This window comes from Lissotriton helveticus, chromosome 7, assembly GCF_964261635.1.
Source record: "Lissotriton helveticus chromosome 7, aLisHel1.1, whole genome shotgun sequence".
Lineage (NCBI taxonomy): Eukaryota > Metazoa > Chordata > Amphibia > Caudata > Salamandridae > Lissotriton > Lissotriton helveticus.
In genome coordinates, this window is record NC_136068.1 from 912,066,259 (window position 1) to 912,086,257 (window position 19,999).

Here is a 19,999-nt window from a genome sequence, read left to right on the forward strand (position 1 = left end):
TGAACTCCCCTGCGTGGGTGTCCTTAATGTCACTGTCCCGCAAGACCTGAAACACTACATCCCTCCCTCATTCAGCGATAGCAGAAACACAGCAATGTAAATAGTTTGCTAACATGGGTCCTGTAACAACATCAACTTGAAAAAGTTTTTTTTTGTTCAGCTCCTCTTTGGTGATGGGGAGGTGGATACCATTAGCTGGATATACAGTAATTATACTGTTGTGATGGGGCTGGTTTGAGACTCAGCTGAAACAGCTCAATACCCCTTCACTGGGTCAAGGTCTGGTTGTCTCCTCCAGCCTCAGGGCAGTTCCTGACAAGGGGCTTTGCTTGCTGGGCAGGGACTTGTTGCATTAGAGTGTTGGTCTGGTCGTGAGTGTCAGATTCCTCAGATGTCTCTCACAGGTGTCCAGTCTACCAAGAGGGCTGTCTTTGGGAGGTTCATGATCTGATGAGCTGGCCCCACAGTGCACTGGGATCCTCTTGAAGTGAGAGATGTTTCACGTGACTGTTTTCGCTCTCAGTTGTTACCATGGTACATTTTATGTCTGTAACAGCTCATGGCGTTGCTTCGAGTGGCAGGTGGAACTTGCCTCCTGGATGACAATCATTTATGAGCACCTGCTCTCCTGGGCTAACATGGGGATATTTGGCACACCTTTGGCATGAGGCATATTCATTCCTGCTTGCTCACTGGGGATTTAAGCGGTTTGGGGAATTGGGTGGTCAATCCACACTGGGTGATGGGGGTGGTATCTCTTATCGCCTGTCTCAGGCACAATCGGCTAAGGGCAATGCCGGTGGTGGAGTGAGTGGTCAGCCAATATTACCGTAGAAATGTGTAAATTACATTTTCCACATTGTTGAACAGCAGACAGTAATCAATGTGGATTTCCCCATCACCCCGTGGGTGGCCATCATTTTTTCTACTTTCGGTATTACTTCAGTTGCTTAGGTGGATGGAACTATTTCCATTTGGGGTTTCAAGAGAAATCAGTTATGAGAATGAGGATGTATGTGTCATTAGGCAGGCTTCCAAAATCGTGCTGGTATGTTGTCATCAGGAAGTGGGCCCCTCCTCCATAATGACTGGCGATGGAGGTTCGGTTTGACTGGTTGCTTGGCAGGTGGTGCAGTCTTTGACTGCTTCCTCCCCTTACTGATCCAGGCTGGGAAACCAGACTTTACTTCTGAGCTACCTTTTCATTAGTACTATTCCTTGGTGAGCTCCATGTGCTAACTGAACTATTTCATGTCTAAGAGTATTGGAGAAGACCAAGTGAGCTCATCACAAGAGGCACACTTTTGCCATCACAGAGAGTTCTTTCTGATTATGGTACAGGGACCGTAGCATCAGTTTCATCTTCTCGGTGCAGCAGGCGATGTGACAGTTTAGGGTGTTCCAGTCACCAGTTTGTACTGCTTTAATGGCTATCTTCAGGCAATCGTCTTGTTAGATAGCCTCCACAACCCCTAACAGGGACATGGGAAGTGACGTGGACCTCTCTATGACAAGATGAGTGTGCTCTTCAGTGTCTTGGGCTTCCCAAGCTGTGGATTGAGTGGCTGGCCGAGCGTGGTAAAACAGGAAGTTGGATCACAGGTGCCTGGACTGTATTCCATGTTGAAATTGAATTCCTGTGACTGCAGGATCCTCTTTTCATTTTTCGGGCAGCTCAGATGCGGATCCTTCGAACAAAGGAATCAGTGGATTGTGATACATGCATATGGTAAAGGAGTGACTGTAAAGTACATGTAGAAATGGTGAGACCCCCAGTAGATCACAATGACACCATTGTGTGGTTGGCGTGAGGGTTCAGCTGGCATAGGTGACTGGGATCTATTCTACACAGCTTTGACGCCGGGACAGTACTGCCTCAAATCCTGTGGGGCTGGCGCCCACTGCCAGTTGTGATTCTCTCCTTGGGTCAAATTACTCACGGTCCTGTTTGCTGACAGTGCTTCCTTTATGTTGCAAAAAGCTTGTTCCTGCTCTTCTCCTCCCCATACCTATGGGCTGATGGATTTGGTGAGCTCATGGAAGGGGCCTGTGAAGTCAACCATGTTCTGCATGAATCAACCACAGTGTATCACCATGCCCAAAAAACTTCATACCCCTGACACAGAAGTGGGAGCTGGGGCATCTTGAATGTCCTTCTCCTTTACCAGGTCAGGCCCAATGCCATGTGGGAGAACTGGTAACAAAAAACACTTTTCTCAGTGGAGCATCAGGCAGTGGTTCCTCAGCCTGGTGAATATCACTCATGGTATGTGAAGTGGCTGTCCATAAGTAGTGCATCTGATAAGATATTGTCACTTACATTTAAGAGGCCTGAGAGGCCGGCTAGCTCCTCTTTGATGATGTGCAAGAAATTTCAGCACCACTGGATTTGCCTAAGTTCATCCGGGTATATATCAGTAGACCCATATGAGTGGAAATAGTTGTTATAGAGTAGGTATCCAGGTGCAAGGGTATCTGGTGGTAACCCGGCATGAGGTCCATTTTGGAAAACCACTTTTAAGGCACAAGCTCTCCAATTTTATAATCTATCATGGTTGTCAGGTTGCACTCCCATTTGTCGACACAGATCTGTGTGGCATCTGGCTGTTTGATCTTCTTGGCCACAACTATGGAGGGGACCAAAGGAGTGGGGCCTGTCACTCTTTGGATTACAGCAGCCTCATCAAGGTGATTAAATTAATGTTCTACCTCATGGTGTAGGTGCAACGCTTTGCTTTGGTAGATTCAATGGACTTATCAATATGTAGCTGGATGGCTTTGCCCTTGAGACACTTTATGCCATCAAACAAGGGAGCAAACTCTTGTGTGAGCTTGTCAGAGTCCCTTGTGTGGACACTGAAAGTGAAACGCACCAGCGTGAGGTCTTGGGTCTTTGACAAACCAGGAGGAAACCAGCACCTTCACGAGAAATGTATAATTTGGCTTTGGTGGTGGTGGTGTCCTGGTGGGTGATGTCCAGGTGAAAAACACCAGCGAGCTGAAAGGGTGAGTGGTTCCTGAAAGCATAGACATTGACCTTGTCGGGTGAAGCACCGGTGGAGCAGGCAGGTTGTAGTACAAGTCTGAGGTCTGAAAGTTGATTGTTGCCCCCTGAGGCAATTAAGACCGTGGTAGGTGTGCCTTGTACTTTGAGGAAGCACTTGAGGGGTGGACTGGAGTGAGGTGTGCGGTGGTTCTACTGATTGCACCACATGATTGACATCCTTCTCATTGTCCTCCATATTGCTTCTTCCATTGTGTCGGGGTGGATGTTGATGGAGTGCTCACTCTGTTTTGACTGCCAGCGGGACTGTCTCAGCATGGGGCAGCATACTTTTGAAAACTGATTCAGCTTTCCACAGGTGGTACAATTCATGCCAAGTGCGGGGCAGTCAATTTGATAGGAGTACGGCTCTCCACACCACCTGCAGGGTGGGCTTGGGTTTGGTTGCCTCAAACTTTGTGTTTTTGGACTCCTTGATGATTGCGTTGAAGGGCTCTTCCTTGAGAGGTGTCTGTATGACCATTTCCATGTGGGCTGCCCTTGCTGTGGAAAGTTCTTTAAACTGCCCCAGGGTGAGAATGTCTCACATCAGCATGTTGGGGACTTCACAGAGGAGCACCCTTGGAAAAACTGCGCCTTTACATCATCCTCTTCATCGGGCAGTGTGCATGTACTCGCAAGGTCTTTAAGATGGGCTTAGAACATGTTCACTGATTCGTCTGGTTTTTGACATGCTTGGTGGAGGAGGATGCAGTCATTGTCAGGATTTGCAAAAGGTTTAAAGTGGCAGTAATGGCGTTTTTGAGTGTTGTCTAAGTGTGCGGTACACCTGCTTTGACTACTGATTTGGAGATCTTGTGCACATGCGTCCCATCTAGGTGAAGGGTTAGAGGTTGTTTCCTGCCATCTTTAATGTCCATTGCTTTGAAATATGTCTCGAGGTGTTCCACCCAGGCTTTACACCATGCTGCTTTTGTAGGCTAGGGGCCGATCACCACATATGACTCTAGTGGCAGGATGGATGTCATGCTGAGGGTAAGCGGTGTGTCAGTAAAGCACGGCAGGACAGCATAGTACTCATGGCCGGGAACCAGAGGTAAGCGTTGTTGCTGCAGTCATGGTGAAGGCCAGGGGTAGTCTATGACTGAACTCGGGGCACCATGTGGGTGTTCCTGGTAAGTAGTTGTGCCACTGTGGACGTGTTGCCCTCCGACTAGTGGGAAGGTGAAGTGATGAGGCAGTAATGCAGTGGAGCAGGACTTTGATGAGTGTCTCAGCCAGTACCAGGGGCTAGGTAGTGGGATGCCTGACTAAAGTCAGCATGCTATGGCCAGCGCCGAGGAGGAACGCTGAGACATCCAGGCCGTAGAGGGTGTGCTGGCAAAGTAACCCGGCAGGCGGCTGCAGGACTGGCTGTTGCGAGGAGGGAAGGGCTCCTGTGAGGGATATGGGCGAGATTTGCTCAAAGCTAGTGTTGAATTGTGCTTTGGCGTGCTGGTAAATACCCATATAGAAACTCATGTAAGTTTAACTAACTCCCAACTTAGACGGGTCATCTTTTATGTAACTTGTGCTGTGGGGATGCCGGGCTGAACCAGTATTCTGAAACCCATGGGAGAAGGTTGATGAACTCCCCTCGATGGGTGTTCCAAATTTCACTGTCCCACAACCTGAAACACTACAGTGCTGTCACCTCTGCTACTAGCAGCAAGAAGCTATATGCGGATTTTGGGTTCATACTGAATAAATCACTGGAATAAGAACTCTTAAGTTAGTATTAAAGTGTGTTTAGCATAAATTAGTACTATTCAAGTGCTTATTTAAGTGCGTAAATATGTATATTGCCTAGGAGGGTCGATCCCATTGAGTGCTCCCAAACGGGACATTTCCTTACATGTGATGAAATTGAAGGCCCCTATGATATGTGTTTGCTTGACCACAGAACAACTTTGAGGGGAGGTAATAGACAAATTGGCACATTTAGTGCGAAGGTGATTGCTCAAAAGGCAACAGGAGACATTCTGGCTTTTTCATTAGCCAATGGACAAACTACAAAAACCACCATGAGGAAGGAGACACCATGATTATTCGTTTTGAAAAATAACCAAAAGGTGCGGTCAGATGCAGGGACTCAGTGTAGGAAGGTGGAATCTGACTGCATGGTTGCCCCCACTTTTTTGCTGGTGTTTTGATGGTTTTTGACTTTGTTTGGCTGGGATCCTGCTAATCAGGGTCCCAGCCTAGCTGCTTCCTAGACTCTAAATTGATTGCATGTACATTAGGTACACTCCAGATTGGTTACTGGGTTACCCTTGTGAGTCCCTAGTATATGGTACCTTAGGTACTAAGGGCATAGGTACCCCAGAGGCCTACTAGGGGCTGAAGCATGTATTATGCCACCCCTGGGATGCCTTCCAAAATGGCACCACAGGTCTGTTACTGCAGCCTGGGTAAGGTGGTGCATGCACCCCTTACTTAGATATAGGTCACCTATATCCATCTTTAATCAGTGACACATATAAACCTTTAAGTCACTCCTATGGCAGGCTTTATCAATCCTGAAGGCAGAGTGCTTGGTTTTGTGAGAGAGGGTGCCCACACAGGAGCAGGACCCCTCTGCAGACCATATACTCTTAAGGGCATTATAACCTCGGAGTAAATGCTAACTTTGGAATGGCTGCATGGAAACATGTCGTGTTTCATGTCAAACACTTTGGAATCCTACCCCCCCCACCAGTCCTGGCGGTGGGGGTAGAATTCCACACTTCTAGACAAAATGTATGCAGCAGCCACAGACATGAGTCTGGCCTCCTGCTGCTGGACAAAACTCTGGCAAGGGAGGCCTGGACAATAGCTTTTCTGTCACAGGGAGGTGTAACCACCTCCCAGACAGGTTGTAGTGTATGGGTGGGTGCATTCATAGAATGCTTTTCAGACAGTGCAGGGGGCACACTTGGTGTCCCTGTGCATATCCCAGTTCAAACTGGTTGCAGGGGCACTCAGCCCCTGCTCTGGTACGAAACTGGACAAAGGGAAAGGGGTGTAGCCACCCCCCTCCTTGGATCCTCCCATTGGTGGGTCCCCAGAGTATATCCAACCGCCTAACTTAGTATAAGTATGGGACCACAGTCCTTAGGACTTCAGATTACACCTGTACAAAACTCTGCAACATATATCCTGGAACTTCGACATTCTATATCGACTAGAAGATGGAAGAAACTCCCTTGGGGTCAAGGAGTGACTCCCCTGTTTCAAACAGGCACCAAAGAAGTATCTTGCCGGTCTGCATTTCCAAGGCTCCCGCCGGATCCTGATAGATTTGAGACTCAGGACATGTACTTCCAGACATTTCAGAGGCCGCCATGAGATCCCAGCAAAGCTGAGACCCGCAGCCCTCATGAGTGACGTGCGACCAGTACTTCTGGGCACTTTGCAAATTTGTTAGTGCATCAACTTCGCGAGCTTTCCTGAGGTTGTGCATTGGGCTACTTGTAGTCCAAGCCCCGAGCACCATCTGCACTGAAGATTGTGGGCCTACACACCACGAGTGTTCCCTGACCCCGCTTCTAACATGTCTGCTTGAGGCCCCTTTGCGATCTCTGGCCCGCCAACTGGTGGATCTCCACGAAGGTAACTCCTCCGTTTTTTGGGGTTTCCTGGTTGCTCCAGATGTTCCCTGACTCCCCTCCAAAGGGTGAGTCCCTCAGACCTTGCTGGTCTGCACCTAAGCCAATCTCTGCTTTCTGCATGGGTTGCTGTTGCCAAGGCTTGTTGGGTCCTAACCAGAAACCGATACCGCAGCCCTCGACATCCTTTGTGGGACTAATTGAATCCAGCTCTTTCTTGTCATCGGCACCTCCTGGTCCTCGTGGCTGAAGAGTCAAGCTTCACCTTCTTCACCTGAAATCACCCGACATCGGTTGGCATTTTCTCATCGCCTTCCTGGTCACTGGCAAGTGACCCAGACTCTGTCCCCTCTGCTTTCAGGTTCTTCAGTTCTCCGACCCACCTGGACACTTTCCACTTGGTTGCCTGCAACGTAGCATTTTTTAGCAGCTCGCCATTGAAATCGACGAGGAAACCCGACACGAAAAGACACCTATGCACCCGGCTTCCCTGGGTGAGGTAACTCGAGTACCCCGGTGGTCCCGTGGGTGTTGACTCTAGAACCTCCTAGTTCTAAAGGGGTTTGCTCCAAGTCCTCTTCTAAGTGTCCTTAATCTGTAATTTTCCAACTGCGAACTTTCCCATAGAAGTTAATGGTGATTCGCGGCTGTGTTTAGACACTGCACGCGTCCCCCTTGGGTCCTCTGTGTCACTACCTTGGGTGGTTCCTCATGGCCCCAGTGGTTCTAAAGGCTCTAGGCCTTGTATCTATGTCAGTCGTGGTTCGTCTACCACTTTCTTAATATATGATTTGGTATGCCCCTAGTGTTTAACGTATATTGTACTAATTTACTGTGTGCTGCATAGGTTTACTGAATGTACTTTTGCCTATAGCCTCATAGAAAGACTAGAGGCATGTGTTTAGAATAAATACATATATTTTATATATATACCTGGTGTGGTTCTCCTTTCATTTGGTCATTCATGAGATTATAAACTGGTAAAACAAGTTGCTTTACACTTAGCTTGAAAGCTGCTCTCCTCAGCTACCACTAGGATAGCTTTCTATATGGGTTGTCTTTAAACCTACCATCAATAAGGGTCATTTGGACTGGTTCAAGGTGCCCACTAAAAGAGTAGACAGCATATGCCAGGCCAACTTCTCACACTGAAGAGGCTTAAACTGGGGCTGGAGGGGGCATGAGGTGCTTACACTGGTTGTTCCACTAACCTTTTTCTTGTGTTCTTGATATGGATGACAATATTGAATATAAAGATAGGTAGTTATCAAAAGCTAACATTTTCTTCTGAAAGATCTGTAACCTCAAGAGGGAATTGGTGTGGTAACATCTGCCACTTGAAAACATAAATAGATCGTAACTAGGTATTTATATTTAATCTGTTTTAAATGTTCCTTTAGATAATGCCTTATAAATAGAAAACATTGTTAGTCGAATATAATACATCCAGGATCATTACTTATGAATATATTATGCCACTGATCTAAATACGAAGGTTCTTAACGGAAATGCAGCAATTATATGCATAGTAGCGTCGACAGTCTCATTAGTGAATTTCTTTGACAACATGTTTAACTTTTTCGAAAAGATGTCAGGCTTCTTCCTTTGCTTTCATAGTCTCAGCGACAACACATTATTAACAAATGTGAGAGGCCTGGAGATCTCCACTAACTAGAACTCTACTGGCTGCTCTACTTCGCGTTCGCAGCATCGCCGACTCGTCAATTCGGCAAGCATAAGGTAAGTGTTTTTTTTAATTATTTTATTTAATCCTACCTATCCCATTGTCTGACGACTTCCCCCCACCCAGCCCCCACCCCACTGCTCTTACCTGTGACGGCCGTCCCTGTGTAGAAGAAAGCACCGGGGAAATTGAGCCCAATACACAAATTTCCCATGTTTTTCCTTTCTTTTTTTACTATGAAACATCTTTCCCCCAGAGAAAGTCCGTCCCCTATTTCTCCTCGCAATTTAGATGATCCGATTCCCTTCCTATCTTGAAATGGAGGTCACTCCATTCATTCGCCGGAGGACATTTCTGACCATTTCAACGGTAGTAAAGAATAGGATGGAAGTTTTTGAATACCCAGTACATCCAACGTTGTGGACCTTCAGATATCTCGAAGCTAACCACGCCTAGTGTTTCCCATTCTCACTCCTTGCATGGGAATTTCTATTGTGTATTTCTCCACTCTCATGATGGAGAAATATGCAGTAGTAAACCTATTTATACCAGCAATGATTTGGTGAATTTTTCATTTATAAATACATATTTACAACTGTAAATATTGGCTGGAACTACGCCTGAAATGTATTGATTCCTCTCATATTTGTTCCTTTCAACAAGAATCGCCACTGGACTGAGCTTTTCTATCCTAACTAGGGATGCCAACATCTTTGTTTATTTCCAGACACATTAGAGTTCACTATGTGTACCTGCTGCTGTACGCTCCAGGTGTCAATAATCATGAATGCTCTTGGAAATGAGGAGTCCAGGATGATTAGAAGATCCCGAGACCTGTAGGGGATATTCCTTTTAAGAGTGAATGTGCCTGCTCCTCAATGTTCACAAAAAGTGTCAGAGACACTGCAACCTAAAGTTGTGATAGATTGCCACACCATTCCAGTGTTAAAATACTAGTTACACAGCATATAATATGCCTGTGATGCTTCAGAAGATCAAGATGAACCCCACGATCTGGTTGTGGAAAAATCTAACCTTTCCAGTTTTCACATTCGCTCCATCCAGCAAAGCCTATCCAACCAGGCAGATCCTCTCTGGGATAACTCTGCTATCTGTATATGCTGGGGAGAGAAAAAAAAACTTTGCAAAGAAACAGAAAAGTCACCTATTAAACATTCTCACTTCCAAAATCTGTTTTTAAGTGTTAAGCTCCTCTCCTTCATTTATTTACTGTTCAAATTCTTCAACATTGTGACCTGTGCCCAGCCATATACAACTATCATTAGATCATACCTTGAGATCGCTGCTGATAAAGACTGCACTGCATAAAAATGACCATGTCTTAATGTACCATGCACTCAGGCCCTATCATATCATGTGCACTTGCAGGTCATCCTAAAGTGTGGACTTTTTGTTACACTAAAAATCCAAACGTGGGAGAGTAATTTTTCAGATTTTTTCTAGTTCACCATGAGTGATAATTATTTCTCCTTCCCAGTAAGTTTGCTCCAGGTCTAGATGAACAAAATTAGTTCAGGTAAGCCAATCGTACTTCACACCATCCCACCTAATTTTGACCATCACCTTGCTTCTCTTTCATACCCAAATCCTTGAATGAGTCATGGGTTGATATTTGGAAATAGGAACACTTATTTGAGGGACTGAGGTACCCCTACTGAGTGCTGTAGAAAGAGTATTTCCTCTATTCAACCCTAATGACATATGTTTAACCGTTCTACAGACGCTCCTTCCATTCCTGCTTTAGCATCGCCAATCTGCATGCCCTGCCCGTTGTAAGCACAGTTGCTGCTTAAAAGCAAAAGTTTCCTGGTTGGGAAGACAGAAGAGGGCAGATGCAGAAGTCCCCCGGGCCACTGCCTGCTCTTCTAAAGGCATAATGAGATCAACATGGGAAGTTGAACGCCAGGGACAGATTTTCTCTTTACGAATCTTGAGGATGGTAATTGGTGAATGGTGTGTGACTGCAATTAAACTTGCCATTGATGCATACCTTTCAGAATCTGAAATGGGGGAAGAAGCCCTCTTCTATTTGTATTTGGAAAAGGATCGCAAGAACCCTTTTATGAGTAAGAAATAGTTTCACATCTTGTAAAATGGCTTTTGAACATTGTAAAAATCCCCCTTGGAGTCGCTAAGCCTGTGATTTTCTGATTCAGAGGGTTTGTGACTGCAAAAAGTCTATCAGGCCACTCATTCACATTATGAACAACAGCTTGTTTCTTTAAAAAGCGCAACCTAACCACCTAGGGGCAGATTTACAAGACCCTTGCGCCTCTTTTACGCCGGCGTTGCGTCACTTTTGTAATGCAGCGGCGGCGCAAATCCAGCACCATGGTGGGGGTACTTACAACGTGACTCATCTCCCAGAGATGCGTAAAGCCCTGCGCCACTAGAAGGCGCTCTTGCGCCGTGGAGGGGGGGGGGGCGTTCCGGTGCAGGAACGCCTCCTAAAAGTAGCTGAGTGAAATCTACAAGATTTCACTCAGTCACTTTTGGGCCATGCTGCGTCAAAACCCAGCGCCTGCTTGAAGCAGGCGTAAGGATTGACGCAGCATGCTAGAGATAGGGCACCCCCAAGCCTTTCTGGAGCTGCGTTGCGCTTGCGACGCAACTCCAGCAATGCACCGCATTTCCGCCGGGGATGAGTCACGTATCTGCCCATCCGAGCGCCACAGTGCGCCGCATTGTAAATGCGGGTCATCAGTGGTGGCGCACAGGTGGGCAGATGCGTCGCAACACTTCTAGGCAACTGTGGGCCTTATTTATGAACCTATGTGTCACTTTTGCACCGCCAGTGCGTACATTTTTGTGACGCATCGTCGGTGTAAAAAATGCTCCATGTTGCACCATATTTACAAAGTGACTCATCTAGGCAGAAGCGTCACTTTGTGAACCCCTGCGCCACATTATACCCACGCCAAGTATAATGTATGCAGGGTGGACGTTCCCCCGCAAAAAAGCCTCGTAGAAGAGACGCTTTGAAATCAATAGGATTTCAGTGCACCACTTTAGGACGCCATTGCGTCAAATCCTTACACCTGCCTCATAGCAGGCTTAAGGGTGACGCAGTGCTAGAATCATAGCACTCTGCATTGCTGGAGTTGCGTCACGTTTCGGGCACAGCTCCAGCAATGCATCAGTTTTGCACCAACAGATACGTCAGTAGTACTAACGTATCTGTCATTCCGTGCAACATGATGCGTCACACAGTATATATGACGCATACATCATGTCGCAAGGAGGGCTCACTGAGAAGTGACACATTTCTGTTTTCATGCAGCAATGCGTCACTTCTCATAAATAAGACCCTCTATTCTTAGCCTTTACGGCTTGCATAGCCTTACCATGGCATTGGTTCTAGATTAGAGTCTGTAACCGTCTGCTACCAGTCCTTCCAGTGACTCAATGCCGAGGAAAATCTAAGATCAGTTACATTGCTGAGTGGCAGGAGCTATATTGAAAAATGCCAGATTATGTCTGAAGATGGCTTTAGGGTGCTCCTGTCCAAGTATTACGAATGCAAGTAGGTCACAGCATATTTTAAGGATTGTGCTGAAAAAATGAAACTGGTGGGAAAAGAGCAGGTTGGTGAGGAAAAGTGCCAGCGTAAGAGTTAGTGTGGCCAAGTAAAATGATGCACAGGGGTCATGAAAAGGACATGACGAGATTAAATAAACATTCTTTAATAAGGCATTGTACGTCTGTTCCCTTCTCTGGGGCATGGAACAATTGTATGCATATGGCCAAATTACTTTAGTTTCATGTTCAGAGCAAAAGAGGCAGTCTGCAAGTCTGCATAGTTAATCTGCTTTCACTGTTAAAGTTGGGATGGGTGAAATTGCCTTTTTCGCATCCAGGGTACATTGACATGACACAGCAAACAATTAAGCCATTGCTGTAACAGAGATGCAAGCAACATGCCCTTCAAAACAAGAATTCCGCATTCTGGGCATTTCGGAATGCAAGCAACAAGAAATTCTTGTGAGACTTGGTACTGACAGGGGCCAGCCATACTTGCCAAGCAGGGGATTTTGTGAGGGCACCTGCGTGCCAGGAGGACCCCGCTGGAAGCACTGCACACTGACTTCCCTGCTGGGGAAGATGATTTGGAGTTCGGAGTCAGTGGTCCAGGCGATGTATTTACCTTGAGGTAGCTAGCATAAAGGTAAATAAAACTAATCATGGTAAATAAATTGCCCAGGTCTCCACAGTACTTCAAGAAGCACCTGTTTTTTGTTTCTGCCCGCAGAGCAGCGAATGATCCCTATTTCCACTCTGTAGATGGGAAATTTCTACTTTTTTTTTTTACTGTGCAGGAATTGCACTCACCACTCCACTAGATAAGAGTACATGTTGCATGTATTTGGTGACGTCCTGTTTTTGAAAAATACAACAGCGATCCGCAGATATCAGAATAAGGGAATTTCAGAACCACCCCACTCTAAAAGCTGCTAATACTTGGTGGCCTGTCGGGGACCTTTAAGGCGGCCACTTGCCTGTATAGAAGAATTGGAGGGAAAGTGAGTTTACACCTGAACGACCTTAGAAGTAAGTGGGAGGAGGATCAGGAAACCCCCTATTTCGGAAGAGGACTGGGAACACCTATTAGACAAAATCCCTAAAGTTTCAAGGAAGGGCAGGTTTAAACATATTAATCTATATGTACTACATAAGGAGTAACCCACCCCCTGTAAAATGAACAGACCCATTGCAAGTGGGGAGGCATATTGTCCAGGATGCAGGACACTAGGCACTGAGGGCCCGATGTAGGTAGTACTTATTTACCGATTTTTAATTACCGAATTTTACCGATTCAGTAATTAAGAATCGGTAAATAAGAAGGGAGGGTATGTAGGAACATCCAGATGTTCCATTTACCGAATCGGTAAATATTTGTATTTACCGAATCGGTAAATACCGACCGGTAATGCTCCATTCATTCCTATGGGCTTTGAAGCCCATAGGAATGAATGGGGCAATACCGGTCGGTATTTACCGAATCGGTAAATACCGATTTTGACAAGGGTGCAGGGGGTGTCACTTTGACACCCTCTAGCACCCCCAAAAAAGGTTCGGGCCATGTGGCAGGCATACCTGCCCTAAGGGCAGGTCTGCCTGTCATATGGCACAGGTGTGCATGCACACATGTGCATGCACACCTGAATCGGTATTTTAACATCAAATTGAATTTGATGCTAAAATACCGAATCGGTAAGGCTTGTGGGACTCAGAAGAGTCCCACCTACATACCAAATTTACCTAATCGGTAGAAATACCGATTCGGTATTTTACAGAATCGGTAAATTTACCGATCGGTAAATTTACCGATTCTGTAAAATATGTGTCCCTACATACCAAAGCTCAAATACCGGTCGGTAACGGCCGAAAATACCAATTTTCGGCCGTTACCGACCGACCTACATCGGGCCCTGAGTTCCTACACTTGTTTTGGAGTTACCCGAAACTCGAAAGCTACAGGGAAGAAATCACAGGAGTGCTAGCTGAGGTCATGGATAGGGAGATCCCAAACACACCCGAACACTGTCTTCTAAGTTGGTTTCCTCACACAGTAAAAACTAAAATCACAAACAAATTTCAAGACATAGCCTTCTTCCTAGCGAAACGACAGACGACTAGGAATTGGAAGGCCCCAAGGGGAACCCAAGTGGTGGTCTGGAAGTGGGAACTCGAGAAATGGGCAGGCTACGAGAGCATAACCCTGCTCTGTGGAATCAGACGTGGACTAGGTTCTTTAGACATAGCCAGGGCATGGGAGACCCTTGTGGACTCATTGACACACCCCTTACCACTCAGCACCATACGCAATGCCAGGTACCCCCTAGAACTGTGGCCATCATACCAGATCAATCCTCCTTAGGAAAACGATTGACGAGGCCCACATACAAATGACTCATGTGTATAGCAAAGGCGGGGACATATATGACTGCAAAGACACCCATTTAGATTCAAACAATTAAAACCAAGGCTTAAGGCACACTCAAGTTAGAGGGAGGGGGGGAATGTTTTCGTTTGCTTTTTAATTCCTAACTGTTTACTTGGCTGTTGTTATGCCTTTATCCTCCAATGTCCTGAAAGACTAGACAAAGTACCACAACAGCATGATATATGTTATTATCAAATGCCAAAAGAATTTGTTAAAAAAAAGCATATTAAATAAAATCAGTAGTGCGTACATGTTCATGTAAGAATCATTTAGCGCAATTGAGTAACGCATACTTACAGCTTCCAAACTTCAGTGGGCAAGCATGTCCATCCATGGGAAAATTTATAAGCAGCATTGGACATGCTGCATTTATTGTGAGCCTGTAACACATGACAAACATTTCTGTCTGAGTAACATTAACAAAAATAGCATAAAACAGTGGACATTCATGGATAATCAGGCTTGAACTCACTTCATTGTGTACAGAATACTTCCGTTCTGAGTAATCCTCAGTAGTTTATTGGGGGTGGTCATGGCATGTGAGATTGACCTCTTGCCATTGCGGAAGAAGGTGTCTGGGGTCCATATCTGACTGGCCATTAAGTTGTTCAACTTCAGAATTGATATTGGTCCATTAAATTTCAGCCTCTCATCATCCCATGTCTGACGGAAGAAAACATCCAATCTGTATTCCTGTAAAAATATGACATCAGTTCACACATCGAGGTGTTCATCATTACATCTGTTTCAATGATGAAATGAAGCTTTGCGTCCACTGCACCCATTTCCTATGTTCAAATATCTGCAGAATTTTTGTTTTTCAGTAATCCCCTGTGATAGGTCTGATACTTTTATCCCAGAAAAACTCCAAAAGACACAGGGGCATATTATCAAGACCGGCGATAAAATTATCGCCACTATTATCAGCAGAAAACTGCTGATAAAGTGGCGATAATGTGCTTGATAATATGCTCTATGGAATTCCAATCGAAGCCCATGTTAGATGTGAAGACATCTAACATGGGCTTCGATTGGAATTGCAGTCCTACTCTATAGAATCTATAGAGTAGGACTGCAGCTTTTATGAACTGATGGAAAGGAGTAAAAATAGGCAAATCCTAGAAATTGGCCAACGCGTGTGAAATTACTCATTATTGATAATTAGCCATTAGCTATGTGGTACCACTTCCAACCGCGACCATGTAACCTTTAATGAGTTTGCAATCTCATCATATTTTCATATTTACATATTTTGATGAGAGGGCATAAGAGTGCACCAATATGTTCAGAATTAGGTGTGACCTCTTTCAGGCATGAGTAGATGAGATTTTAGGGTAATTTTAAAACTTGTAAAAAAGAAGCTGAAACTATGTTTCACTGGGAGTCAGTTCCTGAGTTGAGGACCACGTATCTTGAATGAACAGAATCATTAAACAGGTGTCCGAACATTTAGAGATAAACGAGGGTTGTGAAACAGGATGATAGCTCATAGTTTTGCATAGATCAGCAGTGGGTTTCTTGAGTTAGGGTAGGGCAATAGCTATTTTGAAGTATTGAGAAAACTGGATTTAAGAGAATAGATAAAGGGCCTGGTTATGAGTTGAGGCATTATTTATTGCCCAGATAAATAATAATACCACAGGGTACATTATTTACTGGGTACGATGAATAACACCTATTACGAGTTTATGGGATTGACATGGAGATTTTGGTGTTTAACACACTAACATCCACATGAAATGATAAATACCCCGTGTTTTCCCGTTAGTTGTAAGGAAGGTTCAGTTATTTCACCCATTCAATGCATATCGTATGTGTTAAATACCTTCAAACTCGAGATTCCGACCTATGCATATACAGGGGATAAGTTATGGGTCGAAATATTACGAGCAACTCATAATCAGACCCAAAGAGGGCTCTCCAGCAGGACCAATGATGAGCGGGCTAGCCATATAGAGAGCGGCTTGGGGACACACAGGGTTTGATTGTACACAATAGCGTATAGGGATAAATTCAGTCGGAGATGTTAGGGAGAAAAAAGATAGCTTGGTAAAGTTAATGGAGTGCAAGGAGGAGACTATGGCTGCTGACTGTGGTGCTAAGACTGAACATAGAAGAACAATTCTAGTGTTCATGATTTAAGAAGAGAGAAGTGAGGCAGAGGTCGAGAGACAGACATCAAGTGAGTGAGCAGTGAGCTAAGAAGGAAGAGTTGTTTCTGTGGGTGCATGCGGAATGGAGGTAAATAGATAATGCGAGTATGTAGATTAACAGCAGTTTGTGCAGAAATAAGCAGACTCAGGGCTAGTTTCCAGGCATTCCTGTGTTCAGTGGGCTCGAGGTCTTGAAATTTGTGGAGTTACAAGTTCATTTCAGATTTTAGGGAGAGAATACAGGAAGAGATTCAAGGTTAGGGTGATGAAATGGCGAGTAGAAAGTAGAATATGGATGTTTAATATTGCCCTTATTAAAGAAATACACATTTGCCCTATAAGCTATTCTCCTTTATGGAGTATAGATATAGTGGATTGTGATTTCTGTATGAAAGAAAATGTTCGCAACCCTCTGAACACCAGCTGCTAGAAGCTCATAGTAGTGCACATGTTAAAAATGAAGTGAACACAAGATAAACCGTAATTTCCATCAGCATCGTGATGCGGTTATAAGCCCTGGACCCAGATGATGAACTTAGTGTACTTCGTCTCTGTAAATTGAACCGACCTGAGCACATCCAGTTGACCAGAGAATTTCTGTCCGAACAGTCTTCTGCTCTGGGCTGTCAACAGAGAATGTTGTAATTTTGGAATGGCCTGACTGAGGCTGGGACTCAGAGGCACCCCGTTTTAGTGGCCAATGAGCTCTCTCAAAAGGGAGAACTCCGAGAGTCTCTAGTAAATAGCATTAACAATACTAAGTCTGTACCAGAATGTGTGCCTCACCTAAGCATCTTTGACTGTCTATCGAGAAGCCAAAGAAGCTTGCAAAGGTGGTGTGGGGATCGAGTCTAGGTGCAGTGCAATACAATTATCACAGTATTAATAAGGTATAATGTCCGTCAATGAGACACGAGGCCGCCCTTATTTAGCATATAAATAAAATAATAAAAACTTTGGCATAGCCAATAGGTAGACATCACAGGCAACGGGAGGGAGGGCACGGGTAAGGTAGGCACCACAGACAACGACGGGACGGTGGGGGGTAAGGTAGGCATCAAGGACAAAGGGAGGGAGGGGGGAAGAAAGCACAGACAATGGGAGGGAGGGGGATAAAGATGGCATGGACAAATGGGTAAAGAAGGCCCGACAACTCAGGTAAAGAAGGCACGGACTATGGGAGAGAGGGCGGGGGGGTCATCTATTTTAGGGCGTTGTATGATTTTGTGGTCAGGAACAGTGCCCGTGCATAGCAACAGAAATATTAAATATGAATCAACCGTCTCTTAAAACTAAGGTGGCTTCCAGTTAGGCAGACCTCTGGGAAAAGAGCATGGTGGAGGCATGTCCTGGCAAAGAAGACTGTGGGATTTTAATACTAGTTTAGCTACCAATGTTCATAAGAGTACTGCAAGGTAGATCCACAGACAGCTGTAGTGAAGGAAACACAACCCAACCCCAGGGACACTTGTGTGCAACTGCTCCCCATGTGCCAGTACTATCTGCAATACATTCAGACAGAAGAGTGCTCAATACCTGACACATACATAAGAGTGCTCGACATCTTGCCCAGACAGAAGAGTGCTCAGCACCTGGCCCATACTGAAGAGTGCTCAACACCTGGCCCATTGAGAAGAGTGGTCCAAACCTGGCCCATACAGAAGAGTGTGCGACACCTGGCCCATACAGAAGAGTGCTCGACACCTGATCAACACAGAAGCGCGCTCCATACTTGGGGCAGACAGAAGAGTGCTCCAAACCTGAACCAGACTAAAGAGCGGTGCACATCAGGTCCAAGCAGAAGAGTTGACTACACCGTATTAAGTTAGATGAGTGCTTCTAACCTGAAACAGACAGAAGAGCATTGACAGCATTGACACCTGGGGCCAGTCAAAAGAGTGCTCAACAGTCCACACCTGGGTCAGAAAAAAGTGCTGTCCACACCTGTGCTATACCATAGAGCACTGTGTGCCAGGTTCATAACGAAGAGAGCTCCACACATGTTTAAGAGAGAAGGAGGATCCAGACCTCTGTCAGACAGATGGGCCCTCTGCACCTGGGCCTTACAAAACAGGGCTTCAACTTGGACTAAACAGGAGAGTAAGTACTCCACACCAGGGTCAGAGAAAATAGCTGTACGCAAGAACCATGCAGAACAGCGCTCCACACTACAAGAGTTCAGTGCACCTGGACCAGACAGAAGATGGCTCAACCCCAAGCCTAGACAAGAGTTCTTCACACCTCGACTAGACAAAGAAGCGCTCCACATAATGGAAATCATTTCCTGAATTCTTGAAAAAAGAAGAACAAGGTAAATATCAGGGTTATGAACAAAGAAACCACACTTTGCCCACTGATAAAGGAAAAAAGAGACCTGTTTATGGTATGGTGGTAATTCCAAGAGGAAAAAGAGAAGATGCTTTCCCCTCTGTCCATCACAGGAGAAGTAAAGCTCAGCCCTGGCATGGAAAGGGTGTTGCAGTGCCACAGCTCACTGTACCCTGGGGGGTGGAAGAAGGGCCCCAATCTCCTGCACCACCATCGCCTGGCCTCCCCTCCTCTGCAGGCCCACTGCAAAGGCTTCCCTCTGCAGACATGCTGCCACCAGCAGCTCTCTGACCCCTGCTCGCAGGACAGGCCAGGGGGATGGGCTGGGCGCAGACTGCGGTTCCTCTGCTGATGCAGCACTCCCGCATGCTGCAGCCAGGCTCACAGGATGCTGCTGGAAGAGGAAGATAGGTGCGGTTGGGGAGGGCGGGTGGCAGGTAAAAGAAGGAGACAATGGGCATGGGGAAAGGGAGGGCAGGGGGGTGAGGTGACTGGGCACTGAGGAGACGGGGCGAGGAAGGAGATGAAACTTCTCTGAGAGGGGTACACCTGGAGGTATTGGGTGTGACATAATATAGAGCTGGAAATGCAGGGGGGATCGGGTTATGTAGGAGGGCGGGGCCAGGGATGGCAAGTGAAGGAACAATGCCAACAGGAGGTCAAAGATAGGGGCATGTTAAGGGAGAGCGCAGGGAGAGAGATACAAGGAGGTAGTGTCAGTATAGCACGGTACTAATGGGGCAGGAGAGAAGGACAGGAGGATGTGGCTAAAGGCCAGAGCTGCCAACTGTGGAGTTGGGAATCTAGGTTTGAGTCTTGACATCGGCTCAACATCCTGTGATACTAGGCAAATCACCTATTTTCCCCACACCTACCAAAAATGATTGTGTCCTAGTGTAATGTAACTGGTGCTCCAATACCTCAGGGTCGAGTTTGCACTATATACATGTGACGGCTGCTTGTAAAATGACAGCGCGCATGGCGCACTGAATGTTGCAGCAAAGCATGTCATGCCTGCAGTAGTAAAAACTCATTAAAGGAAGTAGTGCTTGCAGACTTAAAAAGACGTACCGTGTAACAACCAAAGTACAGGGGCCAGTAGCCACGGTAGGTTACAAATGAAGACAAAGCCATACAGAGGAGGGACTAACAAGCCAATTACTGAATCAGAAGCCAGCATTTAAGAAGGCCAAAGGCACAAGCCAATGAAAAATATGGGCAGAGAGTGAGAGGGGCTTC

General features: G+C 45.9%; 1 protein-coding gene across 1 annotated transcript in view; it reads right to left on the reverse strand.

Moving 5' to 3' along the window:
• Positions 1-19,999, reverse strand: part of LOC144767121 (gamma-aminobutyric acid receptor subunit alpha-6-like) — a 317,200-nt gene that overhangs the window by 268,328 nt on the left and 28,873 nt on the right. Inside the window, exons 4-5 of the mRNA XM_078650720.1 lie at positions 14,752-14,972; positions 14,577-14,659 (exon numbers count right to left, since the gene is read on the reverse strand). Of these exons, the coding sequence (XP_078506846.1) occupies positions 14,577-14,659; positions 14,752-14,972 (304 nt within the window). The remainder of the gene's footprint in view (positions 1-14,576; positions 14,660-14,751; positions 14,973-19,999) is intronic.